This window comes from Hyperoodon ampullatus, assembly GCF_949752795.1.
Source record: "Hyperoodon ampullatus genome assembly, chromosome: 16".
NCBI lineage: Eukaryota > Metazoa > Chordata > Mammalia > Artiodactyla > Ziphiidae > Hyperoodon > Hyperoodon ampullatus.
In genome coordinates this window covers 65,337,198-65,356,036 of record NC_136929.1, presented here as the reverse complement: position 1 = coordinate 65,356,036, position 18,839 = coordinate 65,337,198, and the positions used below count along the sequence as shown (strand labels likewise).

Below are 18,839 nucleotides of genomic sequence, written 5' to 3'. Positions count from 1 at the left end.
TGCTGTATAACAAAGTGAATCAGCTATATATATACATATATATATACATATATGGGGATATATATGTGTGTGTGTATATATATATATATACACACACACACATATATCCCCATATCTCCTCCCTCTTGCTTCTCCCTCCTACCCTCCCTATCTCACCCCTCTAGGTAGACATAGACAATTTCTTATCGGTGTATATGTGAGTGCATGTGCACATTGAATAGCAATGTTAGTAGCTGTAACATATTTCATCTTGAATTCTTTTTCTGTTACTTATGATAGATCTGTGTTCATCCCATCAACATGTTTCCATCTGGCTCTTCTTATGATTAACATTTTCCAGTTGGCTGCTCCTATTTAGAGTTGCAGTTTATGATTATGAAATGGAATTAATATAACTAAATTAAATTAGAGAAGATCTTGCACTTGCAGGAAAAATGGACTAGCAGGAACCAGATTTACTCTCCTGACTAAAACAATTAAAAAAAAAAAACAGAGAAAAATTTCCAAAGAATGGTATTCTAGAATGGTGCCTGGGCATCACGCAATGAATGACAGTGATGCCTGAGAGTCAGGAAACAGGTGAAGTGAGCTCTGTGATTGTCCCAGTGTTCTGTTCTGAAAGACTTGTCAGATTGAAGTACAGGAAGGGAGAATCCAGTTGGAGCCTGGCTGACTCATGGAAGTGATGAGATAGAGCTGAGTGTAAAGGGAGACTAAGAAGGCTAGAGTTCACAGGACAGAGGACCAGAGTAAAGAGAGCTGCACAGAGAGAGAACTTTAAAGATATGCAGAGGGCTTCCATGAGTATTCAGCAGGGTAATCATCAGCACATGATTAGAAATATTAGAAAATTATTAGAAATAATTAATTATTAATCACATTAATATTAGAAAACTAATAGAGAAAAGAGGAAAAAAACATCTGAAAAGATTAGAGGAAGCAGTACCTCACATTCACACAAGGCCTAGAATAACACCTGTTCCCACCAGTCAGATTGGAAAGCCTCATAATTCATTGGGCATTGGGAAAAGTACTCAGAAGGACCATGCCTAAATAGCAGGGAATATTTAGCCACAGACTATACACAGATTGGGCACTGCCTAACAAATCTTAGGAGCAAGACCCGAATGGACTAAACTGTTTCCAAGAAACGTAACTACATCCTAGAACAATATTCAAGAATATTTGTAGGAATGCAAAATATCTAGCATCCAACAAGAAAAATTTACAGTGTCTGGGAACCAGTCAAAATTTACTAGCATGCAAAGTTATATATGGGGAATAATGAGGACAAAATTCAATCAGTTAACTGACTCAGAGTTGGCACATTGTTAGAATAGCAGAGAACTTTGAAATAGTTACCATAATTATATTCCATATGTTCAAAAAGTTATGGAGAGACATGCAAGATATTAAAAAAAAGCCAAATTGAATTTCTAGAGCTGAAAACTATAATGTCTGAAATGAAAAATTCAGGGAATGGATTCAGGGTCAAGTTACACATTGCAGAAGAAAGGACTAGTGAACATGAAGACAAAATTAGAAACTCTCAAAAATGCACAGAGGAAAAAAATTTTCTTTTTTAAAAAGGGCAACAGTGAGCTATACAACAACTTAAAAATAGTCTAATATATGTAGTTAGAATCCCAGAAAGGAGGGGACAGAACAAACCATTGATAACTGAAGAAAATAAAATTTGATAAAAATCCTAAAATCACAGATCTAAGAAACTCAATACATCCTAGGAACAAAAACATAAGATAAACCACCCCAATCCACATAATAATCAAATTTTACAAAACCAATGGCAAAGAGGGTAAAAAGCACATATTAAATACAGAACAAATAAGAATGAGACAAGCAAGAAAACAGTGAAATAACATCTTTAAAGCATTATAAATTTAAAAAGGCAATCTGGAATTGCATATCCTGCAAAAATATTTTTCAAAAACAGAGACAAAATAATGATTTTTTTAGACAGAAAAATTCAATTTATCGCCAGCAGATCTGCACTACAAGGAATATTAGGAAGGGGAAAATGATACCAGATGGAAATATGGATCTACACAAAGGAACAAAGAACATGAGAAATCATCACTACACGTGTAAGTAGATATTTTTCTTATTATTTCAATTTCTTTAAAAGATAATGGAACTTTTAAACATATTTGGAAAGAAAATTAGAAAGTACTTTGAATTTAATTTAATTTAATTTTTAAAACATGTGAAATGTTGTGAGAGACCACTAAGCAATACTTAGTGGGAGAATTTATGCCACTAAAGTATGGTGTTAGAAAAATGAAAGTTTTTAAGTCAATGACTTCAGCTTCTACCTTAAGAAATTAGAAAATCAAGATCAAATTAAAACCAGATAAAGCAGAAGAAAGACAATAATAAAGATAAGAGTGGAAAATAGTGAAATAGAAGATAGGAACACAATACAGACAAACATACGAAATCAAAAGCTTATTTGAGTAAATCAATAAAATTGATTGATGGCTAGCTAGACTGGTTAGGAGAAAAAGAGAGAAGACACAAATTTCCAGAACTGGGCATGAATGAGGTGACATCACTAAAGATATTTAAAGGATAATAATGGAATATTTTGACCAACATTGTGCCAGTAAATTTCAAAATGGTGTAAAATGGACAAGTTCCTTGAAAGACAAAACTACCAAATCTCATTCAAGAAAAAATAGATAATCTGAGTAGCCTTATACTATTAAAGAAATTGGATATTTAGTTGTTTCTTTAAAGAAAACTACAAGCCTTGATGATTCTATCAATTCTATCAAACATTTAAGGAGGAAAATATTATCAATTCTATACAAAACACTTTCTAAAAACCAAACAAAATTCTTCCCAACTCATCTTGTGAGGTCTACATTACCATGATACCAAACTCAGACAAAGAGATTACAATAAAAGAAAATTATAGACCAATATCTCTCATGAACATACATGTGAAAACTGTTAAAGCTTTCATAAATTGAATATATCATGACCAAGTGGAATTCATCCCAGAATGAAAGAGATGAATGTAATGAAGGATTTACATCCAAAACATTCAAAATTAATTCCATTCAATTCATCATATTGTCAAACTGAAAAAAAACAAAAACAAAAACCCACATGATCATCCCAATAGATGCAGAAAAATCATTTGGTAAAATTCAACATTCATTCCTGATAAAAATTCTCAGCAAACTTGAAATAGAAGTCACTTTCTTCAACCTGATAATGGAGAACTATGAAAAAGTAGTGATGCTAACATGAAACTAAACATCATACTTAAGACTAAAAGAATGAATGAATGTTTTCCCTCTAAGATCATGAAGCAAAAAAATGCCCACTCCTGCCATTTCTATTCTAAATTATATTACTATTCAATTTCAACCAATGAAATAAGGCAAGAAAATATTAAAGGTATTAAGATGGCAGAGGAAAAAATAAAATTGTCTTTATTTGAAGACAACATATTTGTCAATGTAGAAAACATGATGGAATCTACAAAAAGTCACTAGAACTAATAAGTGAGTTTAACAAGTTTGCAAAATACAAGGTCAATACACAGAAAATAAACAGTCAGCAATTGAAATAAAAACAATGCCATCTATAATACCATCAAAAAAATCAAGTACTTAAAGAAAATCTACAAAAGATGTGCAAGACTTGTACACTTAAAATAATGAAACATTGGTAAGGTAATTAAGGAATACCTATACAAACAGAGAGATATATTTTGTTCATGGTTTGGAGACTCAATATTGTGAAGATTTTGATTATCCCCAAATTGATCCATAGATTCAACACAATTTCAAAGTCCAGCAGATACCTCTTTTTTTTTTCGGTAGAAATTACCAAACTGATTAAAAAATTCATCTGGAAATGTAAAAACTTAAAATAGCCAAAACAACTTTGAAAAATATGAGCAAAGTTGGAGTACTAATTCTAACAGATTTATTGATTTATTTCAAACCAGTCATTGTGACATTTCAATTAAGATAGACAAATAGATTAATGGAAGAGAATAGAAAGAAACACAAATATATACACAAATATATGGATTTTTGACAAAGGTATAAAAGGAAATCAGTAGACAAAGGATAGTCTTTTCAGAAAATGGTGCTGGAATAATTGGCTATGTATAGAAAAAAAGAAGAACCTCAGTTCATACCTTGTACTATAAACAAAAAGTAATTCAGAATGGATCATATACATCAATGTAAAACCTAAATCTAATAAAAACTTCTAAAAGAAAACATAGAAAATTTTTGTGATCTTTGGTTAATAAAAGATTTCTTAGATATGACACCAGAAGTACAATCCGTAAAAGGAAAAAAAAAGAAAATAGGCTTTGGTATCTTCAAAAACAATTCTAAGAGAATGAAAAGGTAAGTCCCATGCTATGAGAAAATATTTTCACCTTATATAGCTGATAAAGGACTTGTATCCATGATATATAAGGAACTCTCAACTCAATAATAATAATTTTTAAAAAACAACTCAAAATTGGCAAATGATTTGAATAGACACTAAAGAAGATATACAAATGTCAAATAAGCAGATGAAAAACATACATTAGGGAAATGCAAATTAAAACCACAATGAGATACCACTACACACCTATTAGAAAACCTAACATTAAAAAGACTGACCATGTCAAGTGTTGGCAAGAGAAACAGGAACTCTCATATACTTCTGGTGGGAATGCAAAACAATAGAACGCCTTTGGAGTATGATTTGGCAGTTTCCTAAAACTTTAATCCTATACCTTTCATCTGGTCCTGCCATTCCACTCCTACATATAATCCAAGAGAAAGGAAAGCCAGACAAAGAAGAAGCCATGCATACTATGTGATTCAGTTTATAAAAGGTCTAGAAAATGCTGTTGTCTATAGTGACAGAAAGTAGATCACTGGTTGCTTGGATACTACGGTCTCAACAGAAATCTCTATAAAGCGATATTTCTCAAAGTTAGGGTGGTGGACCTTGTGCATCAGGATTGACTAGAAGGGCTTATTTTAAAATTCAGCCTTAAATTTAATGCCACTTATGCAGAGGATGGTTAGAAAAGGAGCTGAAATAAAGTAGTGCAGAGTAAGCACAATTTCAAAAACAGATGTGTTTGCTCTATTCAAGTTTACGCTTGCTGGGTAATGGGCATGTTGTAAGCTGATTGATGGCCTGATTTAAGAGTACAGTGCAAAAGAAGTAAGAAAAGTTATGTAAATTCATTAAGCCTCATGTTTTTCTTATGAAACTGGAGATAATAAGACTCTTGAAAATTTTTAAAGGAATAAATATTGTGTGTAAAACACATACTACTCTGCAGCTTTGATTTGTAGAAAGTGTCCCAGGAAGATTGATATCTATCTACCTATCTATCTATTTTTTTTAATGTTTTTTTTATTCTTTTTTTTTATTAGTTTCTGCTTTATAACAAAGTGAATCAGTCATACATATACATCTGTTCCCACATCCCTTCCCTCATGCATCTCCCTACCTCCCACCCTCCCCATCCCACCCCTCCAGGCGGTCACAAAGCACCGAGCTGATCTCCCTGTGCTCTGCGGCTGCTTCCCACTATCTATCTACCTTACGTTTGGTAGTGTATATATGTCCATGCCTCTCTTTCGCTTTGTCACAGCTTACCCTTCCCCCTCCCCATATCCTCAAGTCCATTCTCAAGTAGGTCTGTGTCTTTATTCCCGTTTTACCCCTAGGTTCTTCATGACTTTTTTTTTTTTTTTTATCTATTGATCTATCTATCTACCTACCTATTTTAAATTCTTATTTTGCAGTTTTAAATTATTGTTTATTTTCGTATGTGTTAACCTTCTTTCTTTTTATTTGTTTATTTCTATTTTATAAATAATTTCTCTTTAAATCTTATCTTTATATTTGCATATGTCACTTGGCTGCCTTTTCCCAGAGATATATGCTAGATTTTTGTATGTATACTCTCAAATACTGATTTTTTTTCTCCTATGGTACAAAAAATTCCATCAGGCCCTTAAAATTAAAGGTAACAGTTTTTTAAAAAACCCCTCGGTTTCATCCCTACTGTCTCCGATGGCCATGTTCAAAGTCGAACTTTGCAACACCTGGTTCATTATCAAATGCAAACCCTGAAGGGAGCTAACTGAATGAATCCATATACTCTTTTTGTTCTATGCAATCAACCTGTGATCTTCCAGAGGATTATTAACAACATGCTGTCTGTCTGGAATAGCCATCTGTGTTAATGATGATGTAATATATTCTACCAGCACCACCTTACATAACCACTTCCTTTGAATCATTTTGGTTAAATCACAGCCACACTCTGTTCAGTTTAGACTGTAGTCCAAAGATTCTCTACATGAGTACTGAGTTGGTAGGACATTTTGTTTCTTGGCAAGGGCTCTAAATGCTAGACATAAATCTCACCACTGTCCAGACTAGGAAACATTCTGGAAAACCCAGGCTACCCAGACTTCCGCAGTTAGTGGCACCATTAGAACTTTATATCTCACTTCCTTACCTCAGTTGCTCCTCAAAGAACCAATGCTTTTCAGCTACCTCAAACCTTTTCAGATCCTTTAGTATTACTCCAGTGCTGAGCCTCTGATCCAAGAGGTATCTTTAGTTTGGTCATCCTCAGTTTTATAGTCTCTTAATGACCAACTTTCAATGCATGATATAATTTATCACACTGTCACTCTCAGCAGTATGGGTTCTATTCCCTGTCTGCTCTTATCTCTGGTCCAAGATAAGGATGACATTTATTGAGATCTGAGTAGATCAAACTGATCTCTTTATCATTCTCAGCAAACAAATATTTTTCTTCCCCTCCTTTTTCATGCAGTAGACTCTTACGTTACTTCAAGTCTCTGTTAAGGGCATCTCTTTGGCTCCTTCTATGTTAGCCTAAGCCTAGGAATAATTAAAAGAGGTATTTGTGCTCCTATAGTGCTGTTTATTCTTCTATTATAGCCCATGGTACATTGTGGATTATTGATTTGTCTTTTTACCCTTTGAGGACAGTAGTTGTCTAATTCTTCTTTTGAATCCTCATAACTTAGCACAGTTCCAGGGTTATATTATGTACTCAGTTGATGTTTAATTATTGCTTCATTGTGTAATGATTATTTATAAATCATAATAGTTTTAAAAATTTGAAAAACACTAAATTCATTCAATTTCCTTTAATGAGTATTTGTTATTAAAAAAAAAAGAGGTATAAAGTCCTGTTCCCAAGTCCAAACCTCTTATTAACTTAAACCTTGAGTTTTTTGAATTACCCACTTTGAAGTAATTCTTTTTATACCTGAAAAATGGATTTATTGAAATGTTTGAGATAAAAATATGTATTGCAAGAAGCATAAGACAAACATTTCAAGAGTACAAAATTAGTTGTAGAAATAACATAATTTTCTGGTAAACCCACATTGTATTACAAATGTGCAAACCTTTTTGATACAAAAGTTTTGGTTTTCTTTTATTTTTTTTTAATACTGAGCACCCATTTTTATTTATCCATTTCCCATTGAGAGGTAACTCCTTGCATGCATTTTATCTATCCATTATTCAAGGTTCAATCTTCTCAAGGGGATAACAGCTCACCACTCTGAGATTTGAACTGTAATTAATCCAGTGGCAAGGATTTTCTCTCATGGATTCCAGAGTTAGCCAGAAATTTTAATGTCAATATGTAAAAGCCTGTAAGGTGTTACGTTTCCCTCAGATTCTATCCCACAGGAGGCTAAACCCACAATTTCCCTCCTGTTTCTCATTCAGAAAAAAAAATACTATATTTGCATTCAGAATTGTTCAGTGATTGCTTTTTTGTGTTGGTAGTTCATTTCTTCACGTCAACTTGGCTCTCATATTTTTCCTTTAAGATCAGGTTGTTGATTTCGGGCTTTGTAAACTTTGTCGTCTGGTGTCTGGATTTTCACTGAGGACGATCTTCCCTTGATCGTCTTCTAGATCCTGATTAGGAAGAAGGGAGAGCATATATATTGTAAATGTGATGAAACTATAGTGTTTAAGCATATGATATTTTATGCATAACTATATCTATAAAAGACCATCATTTCTTATTATAATAAATATTATATTATGTTTTCTTAATAATATATTCTGGTTATGATGATGAAACCAAGTCCTCTTTTGATCAAAGGTATATGAAAATAATAATTTAAAGTGATGATTTCAGTTCCTTAGAAAATTTGGATGAATTTGCATGTTTAGAAGAAATCTGTGATAAAGCCTTCAGTTAAAAATTATGTGTACAACCTAAATGTCCTGCATTAGATGAATGGATAAACAAGATGTGGTACATATATACAATGGAATATTACTCAGCCGTAAAAAGGAACAAAACTGGGTCATTTGTAGAGATGTGGATGGACCTAGAGTCTGTCATACAGAGTAAACTAAGCCCAAAAGAGAAAAACAAATATTGTATATTACTGCATATATGTGGAATCTAGAAAAATCTTACAGATGAACCTATTTCTAGGGCAAGAATAGAGATGTAGACATAGAGAATGGACATGTGGACATGGGGCGGGGAAAGGGAATGAGGGGCTAATTGGGAGATTAAGTTTGACATAAATACACTACCATTTGTAAAATAACTAGTGGGAACCTGCCTTATAGCACAGGGAGCTCAGCTTGGTGCTCTGTGATGACCTAGTTGGGTGGATGGGGGGGGTGGGTGGGAGGGAGGTCCAAGAGGGAGGGGATATAGGTATACATTTAGCTGATTCACTTCATTGTACAGCAGAAACTAACGCAACATTGTAAAGCAATTTTACTCCAATAAAAAAAAATTATGTGTACCATTGAGTCTTTAGTTTCAAATGTCTAGATTGGACTGGGTTAAAATCAGATATGCCTATAATGCATTTATAAGCCTTCAACTTCTTTTGACTATTAGTATATAATTATCTTAGAAATTCCAAACATGTAATTATTTTAAGTTCCACAAGGAAAATCTTTGAGTTTTGAATGCATCAGAATGTAAGGTAACCTATGTGGAAGATTAGAAAATGCACATAAATAAAGTTATAAAGAAAATTATAGTGGATGGGTGATATATACATGGATATAACCTACACATTATATCAAAATTTTGTACATACCTATATTAATCATTTTCTATATGTGTACAGTAGATACAGTTTTGAATTTATTTTTGTCTCAAACTGTAGCCTCATTTAAATAATAGTTTCACAGAGTTCAGGTCTACCTGCTACCTATTTTTGCTCAACTCTGGTATTCAAGGGTTTCTTTTCAAATTAATTCTACTTGAGTCTACCTCAGTGGTTCAGTATGTCTAGCACTTTACACGAGTATAATTGCCTTTCTTTTAACATTTGTTTTTCTTAAATTTTATTAATAGTGAAAGATTTATTTTCTGATTCATATCATCAAAATACTTTGCTCAAAATAAAATATATTACAATACTCTCCTTTTCTTTTGTTTGTCTTAATATAACAAAAGGTTTGTCATATATGCAAATTACCATAGTCAATATATTTACCTTGAATTCTTTTGTTGGCTTGTATCTTCCTCACAGGTGTGTCTGAAATTAAATAGCTTTAGTTAAAAATGCTTTGAAATCATGGCTAATATGAGACAGGAAACCATAGTTGAGCAGAAGAGTATAAAGTTTTAAATAAACATCATGTAAACATGTAGATTTCTTTTGGAGTAGTGAGACTTTTGCACTGGCAACAAACAGACATTTGTTTTCCATATATCATAATGAATGTTTACTATTTGCAAAACATATTGTTTTATTATGGCATGTAGCACCCCAGATGATGTTCCATTTTTGCATCGAGTGACTTACATGACTTTTTCACCCTTTTTATGAAAAGCATCACTTTATGATGAAAGGATGTCTAGCATTTTATAAAGTTTAGCAGAAGTATCTTCCCAGAGATATCCACTCATTTTTTCCAGTCATTCCTATTTGTGATGTATCAGACTTCTGCCTCTGTAAAATTCTCATTGTAAATTAATCTATGATCAACTTATAATACATGAGGACAACAAAATATCATAACTCTAGAAATATACCAGTAAGCAATTCAGGAAGTGTGTGCCAACATACTCCCAAATTTAATTCCAATCCTACAAGACCATTTAAAAGTTAAGTAGCTAAAAAATAATAAAATCTTTCTTATTTTAGAATTTTAAGTGTCTCATAAAAATGCAGTTTTTTGTCATTATAGTTGCAAAATACTTCCCAATTACTCATTTTTCTTTTAACTCATTGACAAGACCACTTGGTCAACCTAAATTCACATTTTCACTCCGTCGTTGGACATTTGAGATCAATGAATAAGTGTGGTCCCTATAGCGACTTTGTTTCTGTGCTTACCTTCTTTATTTTTTCTCCAAGTTTTGACTTCTTGATTTTTATATATCATCTATACTCAACAATGAAGTCAAAATCTTTGTTTTATATATATATTCAATTCTCTGAAATCCCATAAAAAATAAGACATGAGACTATCACCAACAGTATTTTGGGCTGTGTAATATCAAATTAAGAAAAAAGGGAAAGAAACATTAAGCATTTTTTGAAGAATTCTGTTTCTGTCTACATAGCACATTTCCAACATGTCTTTTTTCCCCCCAGAATATAAGATACATAACCATTTATCACACTATATTAATACTATAATAAAATACAGAACTATAGAAAGCCTCATTAGATTGGATAGTGAGGGAAAGTTTATGTGGGATAGAAAAGTCTGAATTATGGAATATGCTCCAGTTGATATATTTTTCTTAACTTCAGGTTTACTTGATCACAAAAAATGGCTTATAAAATTGCCATGAAAAGATGGATCCAGTCTTTAAGCAGTGAATAAAAGCATTGTTTAGAATGGACTTATTAAATTCCAAAGGGCACTTATTATGCAATTTAAAACAAGGTTTTGACATTACCTTTCAAAACAAGCACTTACACTCAGATTTTCTTTTTTAAATTTGGCAGCATCCAATTAATATATATCCAATTAACTAACTTGTTAACTTATTAATATTTAGCTATGATAAAATCAAAATAAGAAGTGTTCATTGTGGCAAACAAACATCTCTGGAAGAAAAGCTTGATTAAAGTGCAGAAAACCAGATTTGCTCTCAGTGGCTCTCTGCCATCTCAAACTGAATGACACTTGTATTAGGTCGTGTTTAGAGAAGCTAAATGTGGCAAGATAAATCAAACATTGAACAATCCCACAAAAATGCTCCTCTCCACCACATGTTTCCTGAAACATACAAAATGCTTCAGCTCACTTATTTGCAAGATTTTTGCATTTTTACATGGCTATGACTTTGGAAATTTAGAGTGTAAAATATTACTTTGTTGACCATGTTAACGTTAATTGACCGTAATCCTGATAGTAGCTAACATCACTGAGAGTTTATATGCTATAAATAAATAAATAAATAACGGAACGTTATTCCAAGTGCTTTTCATATATTGATTCACTTATATGTAGGTAACATTACTATCCCCACTTTTCAGATTAAGAAAGCAAGGCAGAAAAGCATCAATTTATAATACAAGTTAGTTCAAGTTGGAACCCAGATTGGAAGCCAGATCTACAACCTGATCCTCTGTTCTCTACAGAAGCCATAAATCTTTACACGTTATACAGTCAGATTTGTCAAAACCTTCCCAGATAACTTTTTGTTGTTGTTCCTTTCTCCATAGCCTACTACTTTGCTGTTCTCCCTTAATTACTTTAGTAGTTTCAGTAAATGTAGTTCTATCTAAGACAAGAGTGAAAAACTCTACACATTTTATGAGAAGAAGTTTTAGTTAAGGGGTCTGAAGTGTTTCAATGACATCATATTAGTACCAAACTGACCACTTAGCCATGTTAATAAGCATGACCTAAATGATTGAGGAATACACTCAGTTCATCAAAATGTACTATATGTACCACAGTATGAGCAGTTCCGATAGAAAACTCCAAGCTTTGAGATGAAGACCACATTTACCTATAGATCAATTATCAATACTCTGAAAGAAAAAAAAAGCCAGTCTTGCATGACATAATCTTTATTTACACCAGCTTCTTTGTAAATCGGTGTCTCTTGGGATCTAGACAAGAGACACTTGTTATTCAGTGTTGACCCAATGGTTTTACAGGGCTGGAAGAAAGAAAACTAGCATTTCCACTTAGTGTCCAGATATTAGTAACTATACTGCTTATATTGTCTTTCTTAGGAGAAAAAAAAAAACCTTGGAAATGTTTTGATAAAAACTTATGTTGTGACATTGACAAAACCAACGCATTATGAATATGTGGAGAAACCAAATACTGGGAACTAAAGGAATCAACCTTTGGGATGAACATAAACCAGAGTTAAAGAAGGATTCCATTAACAAAAATTAGAGTATCTTATTCTTGTAACAGGTATTATCTTCTCTTGGCTGAAGTTAGTCTTCAGCACTTAGTTCATTGTTTATAATGTACTTGTTAATGGGGGCTTATTGAAGGGGAGGAAAACATACTTACCGAAGTTTAAGCCTAAATAAATTAAAGCAATATATACAAGTGCAGTTACTAATTGGTTCATTCTCTACAAAGCACTGCCATTCTACAAAGCCGCTTACTATGGCAAGGACTGAAAAAAAAAAAGAATTCAACTTAATTTTCATGTCTTCACCTCTTCCCTCAAATCCCGACCTTTTTCTAGTACAGTGTTAAGCATTTAGGGGTAGATGAGTAAATTCTGTATTAGATCTCACAGGAAACTGGTTCTGTTGTGGCTTTGGGACTGTCACATATTCCCTGCAGTCTGAAAGGAAATCTTGTATTTTTCAGACACAAATTTTTCTATTGAGGGGAAATTCAATCATTGGTTCAATAAAAATTATTTATTTTGACTATCACTGAACAGTATCAATACTATGTAAGAGATTCTACCTATATAAAAGTAAAGAATAAGGAAATAATAATTGCCAAAAATATACACGGTCCCAAGGGAATTTACAACTTCTTGGACATAGTACTACAATTTAAAAAATTTTAAGCATAAAACCCATTGGGACCATACTTTGGATAAACATTAAACTTCAATTTAGTGTTTCTCAATTCACAGTATATTTCAAAGAGCATATTTGATTTTTCTAAATAATTTAAATACTTGTTTCTCTAAAACAATTTCTTACCTTAAATTCTTTTATTGTTAAGAAAATGAACTAGAAATTAATTTATTCAAATACCAATTACCCAAATTATACTTTATTAACATTTACTATTTCTTTGAGTAATTACCATTGAGAGTTTGTATAAGATTTTGAATTCTTTTTTTTCTTCTTTCCTTTTAAAAGTAGGTCCTTTTAACGCCATAGGCAGAGAACATTCCATATTTTAAATATTAAAATTAATTTCATATGCAAAATAATTTACAGCTCCAGGTATAGATTATCACTCAAACTGTTAGAAGAAACAGATAACCCATTCCCAAGTATGTAGTTTTGGAAAATAAAAATACTAAATGCAATTTTTTTTGCTAGATCTGTGCACTTTAAATTCATAAACATGCCTCTTATTATTGTTGTGGGTGCAGTGAATACATTTTTTAAAATATAAAAAGTATTTCAATTTGGGCTTCTTTAAATAACTACCAATTTTTAAAGTATCCCCCTTTCACATACTAAAAATATCTTTACAGTTGTCTGTATTAAAGCAAAAAAATATTCACTGCTCCCCACTGAACTTTTTAAAGACTGTTTAAACTAGGAATTCTTTCTTTATAACACTTACTATAACCACCATTGACCCAATCAGTCTGTTAAGACAGACATGATGTTGTCTTTTTTAACCTAACTAAAAAAAAACAAAACAAAACCTGAATGCTCAGTCTTTAAAAAGTTGAAAATCTCAGTTATCAGTACCTGTTAAGTGGGTTAGTTGTTTCCCTTTTACTAACCTCCCTGAAGCAGTCTTTTAATTTCTTCATCTTCAAATAAATGACCATCACCACCTTCAATGAATTTGGTGACCTTGGTGACCTCTGAGAGGATACATGTTTATAGCAGAAATTGGTTTATGTAATAAAAAGGCAGGAGACATGATGTGATATATAATGGCATCTGCCCAACAATGAATTCCAGACCAACACTTGGTTCTTTCTTGGTTTTTAGTGTTACTTTTTGATAAACCAATTTTCTTACAAAGTTGTTGAACACTATATAGCAAATATAGAACAAAACAATCAATATGACTGTCATTTGAGTTTCATTCCCTATCTTTGGACTTTTTTCTTGTGTTGGTATGGAACTAGAACAAAGGAATGAGATAGAGTAGAAAGTGTAAGAGGCTTCAAAGATTATTTTAGACTTTGATATAGATAGCTTAAAGAAATCCACATTCTTATTCTTCTAGACATACTGACCTTCTTGCAACAATTTCTTCAGAGTTTCATCTGTTTCTCCACCACTAGTTGAAATTCTAGTGTATTTTATTTCAGGACCTAAAGGAAAGACAAAAAAAAAAAAAAAAAAGGATCTGAAACAAGGCTGGGCAAACTTCCTCTGTAAGGGTCATATAGAAAGTAATTTAGACTTTATGGGTCTTGTGGTCTGTGTTGCAGCTATTTAACTTTGTCCTTCAGAGTGCAAATAGCCATAGACACTGTATAAATGAATGGTCACACTATGTTCCAATAAAACTTTATTTACATAAGTAGGTGGCATGGGCCATATTTGCTGACTGCTTGTTTAAACATGGACTACCAGGGAATTCCCAAAGACTTAAAAAATAGCTGAATTCAGAATTTTAGGCTAATTCACTAATGGGAGACTGATACAGAGGTTTCCTGAAATTATTGATCAGTTGTTCTATACAAACTTGCATATTATTTTGGTGTGTAGATGTGTATGTGTAGACCTTAAGATTAAAGGAAAATCGAAGGAGGGAATGGTTTTTTTCTAGGATTTAGTAACTCATTAATAAATAGCAAAGTGAAGATAGTGTATTATACACATGCATATTCATAATAAAAACACATGCTTATAGATTTGTCCCAAATTTTCCAATTCAGAGGAAAACATAGATTACATATTTAGGATTAGTATTATTTCTACCAAAAAAGAAATAAAGTAACTTCAGTAACCACTAAGAAAATGACTTAGTTTCTTTAATGATTCTTATAGAGATATTTTAGGATTAAATGATTTGCTCTTTATAATCCGGGCATAGTTCATATACAGAGTTAAAAATTACCTGTAATGATTCGTTCTTCTCTTGTCTCTTTTTCAGTTATTTCTACAGGCACTCCATCAATGATTTTGGTGTATTTTTTAATAATTGGCTCTGAAATAGGGGAAGAAAATGCATTTGATTTATCCCCTTATGGCATCTAAATGGCCATAAGCCAGACATTTTAATGATTAAATGTATTTCTCACAGCAATGCCATTTAGAATTCAATCATAATAATTTTGAGGACGTATCTCAAATAAATTCATATAACAAAGGTCTAAAAGGTAGTGGTTATGTCCTGAATCTTGGGTAAGGGAGAGAGCCAACTAGCAAGCTAACACTCCATGTCATATTTGTCTCTTGACTGTGGAATGAGTGTTCAGGGAGAATCCAGGGAATTATACATCATTAGAATGGGAACCTTATAAGTCCTAGCAGTGACTTATTAGTCAGTCTTATAGAATGGCCACTCTTTCTTCTAAGTACAATGTGTTCTTTTGTATTGACATGATTGTTTTCATTATAGTTCATAATCATCCTTGCATATGCAGAGTAATGACAGTTTTGCTGGAACTGGTGAGTTAATGGTTAAATCAATTCCAGCTATATCCATTAAAAGGTAAACAATGTTTTAATTGATCAGCTAATAAGAATCTGTAACTGAGAAAAGTTTTCCCACAATTTATATAAAACAAAAGTCCAAGAGAAAACCTCAGATATTCAATATATTTAAACCAACACTGTTTGAAAATGTTCACAGTAGGCTACAGGAAACACACAAAACGCACCTCCATGGATCACTTCAGTTACTGTTTCACCTTCTTTAATCAGTCTGAATTCAGGTTCACCTTCAATTTTGACCTTTGTTATTGTGGGTCCTAAGGCATTGTTTTAGGAGACAAATTATCATGTTAATGTAGTCCTTTAAATTTACCAGAACAGGAAATTTATTTCAACATTTGGTGTTGCTCAAATTTCAAAGTGGTTTCAGGCTTTATGAAATCGGTTATAAACAGTTCCCATTGTCCTCAAATTAAGCAGTGTTTATGAGAACAAATGACTCAATCTATCAGTGTGCTACTAAAATAACTTTCATCTGCTTTAGCATTTAAATTGATGTTTAATTGATCCATTTATTCATAGTTGTAAGGTATGATCATGCAAAATATTATATGTGACTATACATTGTGAATCATACAGTATGTACAAATTTGAGTTGCTCTAATGATAACTAGTGTAGATCTTACTTTACCATACTGATATTGTCTATTACTTTCCTTTCTTGTTAAATTTTTAATTTAATTTTTAATCAGTCAATATCTTACATTTTTTATCTAATGGGCATAAGACTGAACATCAAAAAAGCCCAACTTTATGCCTACCTTTAAAATACAAAATTCAGGTTTTATGAGAAAATAGATTTGAGTACTTACCTTCTATATGTGAATGATGCATATATTTACTAATCAATAGTTAAACAGTCCTTCAAATGCAAAAGTCAAGTGTTGCATTTGACTTGCAAAATGATTTTGCTCCCAGAGAAAATCATTTTGAATGTTAGGAAGCAGATTACTACATTAATTAATTAATTAATTAATTACTACATTAATCAAGACTGTTTCTTAGAGGAGAAGTTCAGTACATTTAACTCATACTGTGACACCCTTCAACAGTTGAATATAACTATATTTTTATCTTTGAGAGGGTTTATTTGTTTGTTCAGAAATTGTCAATGTACACCATTACCCAGAATTATATAGTCTAGGACAATCTAAAATAATGAAAACAAGAGTACAGTTCATTCAAACAGTAAGTATTTCGCACCATAATATTTGACCTATGTGGTCAAGGGACACTGAGTATCAAAACGTAAGGCCAAGTTTTTAAGGTGTGGAAACTTCAAAAGGAAAGAACAGCTAAGGAGTTTAAGAACAGGAAATGAGTTAATAAAATATCCCAATAGACATTTCTTTAGAAGAGCCTCAACTGGAATTTCAGAAACATCATCTATCCTTAAATTCTATGAAGGCAGGGATTTACTACCAAAAAATTTTTTTTTCATATTTATTCCTGGCGGGCACCTACGAGAGTACACAGCACAATACGTGCTCAATGTGTATTCAGTTGATTTATTCTTACTTCTAAAATTTGGTTAGGTAACGTTTATAAGAAACATCTTAAAATTGTGTCTTGGGGTCTAATTTATTTAGTAAGAATTCAAGAGTTATTGATGAATCAGCAAAAGTTCAAACAGTGAGAAGGAAATGCCAATAGTAATTCTAGAACTGGACAATTGTAAATGGCTGCCAAGGTAAGTATTTGTCTCCCTCATTATGTTGCACAAACTAAAACTTCCAAGTTTTTTAACTGGAGAGTTGTTAATGCATAGGTGACTTGACCCCATTTTTCATCTTAGTTCCCTTCATAGGGAAAACTCAAGTAGAGCTGATGCTTCATTGTGTTCCTAATTGAAGAAAAGTAATACAATAGAATTGTGCTTACAAAGTTTGGGCAGATAAATGGGTTGAATGAAGAAGCTTGAAAGAAAAGAGAAGAATCTTTGAAAATAAAAATAGTACATGTGAATGATTTTTACTATAGAAGCTGTGTACAAGTGATTATACAAAATTTTAGGGAATCTAATTTTTAAAAAAGTACAAGAATCTAAAAATCAAGGATCATTTTATCATTTTTCATTAAAATGATCAAGAAACATTTTCTCAACAAAAATTTCTGGGATTTAACTTCTTAAATCATCAAATTCTCTTCATCACTATATAAGAGAAATCAAATACTCAAATGACAATAGGTATAGTATGTTTTTTAAAAAAGCACAGATTCTAAATACCTCAATTTTAAGTCTCAAGAATGTATAAAAATATAGATAACTAACTAGCTAGGAAATACACTTTTACATACATACTTCCAATGTCTAAGTTTTAAGTAATGACTCACTTTTCGAGGAATCAAAAGTATTCAAGAAGTTGCCATCTCAATTCGTAAAATGAGAATACCCAAATCAAAGATAATTACAATAATAGTTTTCTTGAGATTCAACTGAGGATATCATCTATTCCTTTTTTGGAAGACTGTTTCTATTCTTCTTACAGAATAATTAAGAAAACCTGGTCTTTCTTCTGTGGCCAGTCACCACATTAAGATTCTTAGACATGGAAATAATTCTTAAGTTCTGATCCTTTGGGAGTAATTAAAATATGTGAAGTGAAGGGGGCATCAGAGTTGCTGGAGTTGGCTAACATACACAGTAGGGGGAGAGAGAAAAATAACTTTTTTTAATGCTCTAATCTGAAACATCAGGAGATAAGTATATATGTAAGTATATATGTCTATTTAATGTGTTATATATGTATACATATAAGAATATGTAATGTATATTATATATAGACACACATTCAGGGCTGGAATTAAGGATTCTAAGGTTTGACTCAACTGCACCAACTACTATTTCCTCTGTTTCTCGTGGTTTAATTAAAAAATATATCATGTGTGGATGTACATTTTAAAAGCTTTCTTCAGTATACAGCTTCTGTGCTCTCTTAGGTTGTTGAATCAAAAATGCCTGCACTTTTTGGAACACCTCGCAACAGT

General features: G+C 32.1%; 1 protein-coding gene across 2 annotated transcripts in view; it reads right to left on the bottom strand.

Moving 5' to 3' along the window:
- Nucleotides 1-7,175: 7,175 nt before the first annotated feature.
- The window catches only part of POSTN (periostin), a gene marked incomplete at its 5' end in the record, with an annotated part of 33,652 nt that continues 21,988 nt past the window's right edge, over nucleotides 7,176-18,839 (bottom strand). For both annotated transcript variants that reach the window (XM_079721711.1, XM_079721712.1), the window contains 6 exons: nucleotides 7,176-7,977; nucleotides 9,537-9,578; nucleotides 13,958-14,041; nucleotides 14,423-14,500; nucleotides 15,253-15,342; nucleotides 16,019-16,108. In XM_079721711.1, coding sequence (XP_079577837.1) covers nucleotides 7,940-7,977; nucleotides 9,537-9,578; nucleotides 13,958-14,041; nucleotides 14,423-14,500; nucleotides 15,253-15,342; nucleotides 16,019-16,108 — 422 coding nt within the window. In that variant the 3' untranslated portion in view covers nucleotides 7,176-7,939. The remainder of the gene's footprint in view (nucleotides 7,978-9,536; nucleotides 9,579-13,957; nucleotides 14,042-14,422; nucleotides 14,501-15,252; nucleotides 15,343-16,018; nucleotides 16,109-18,839) is intronic.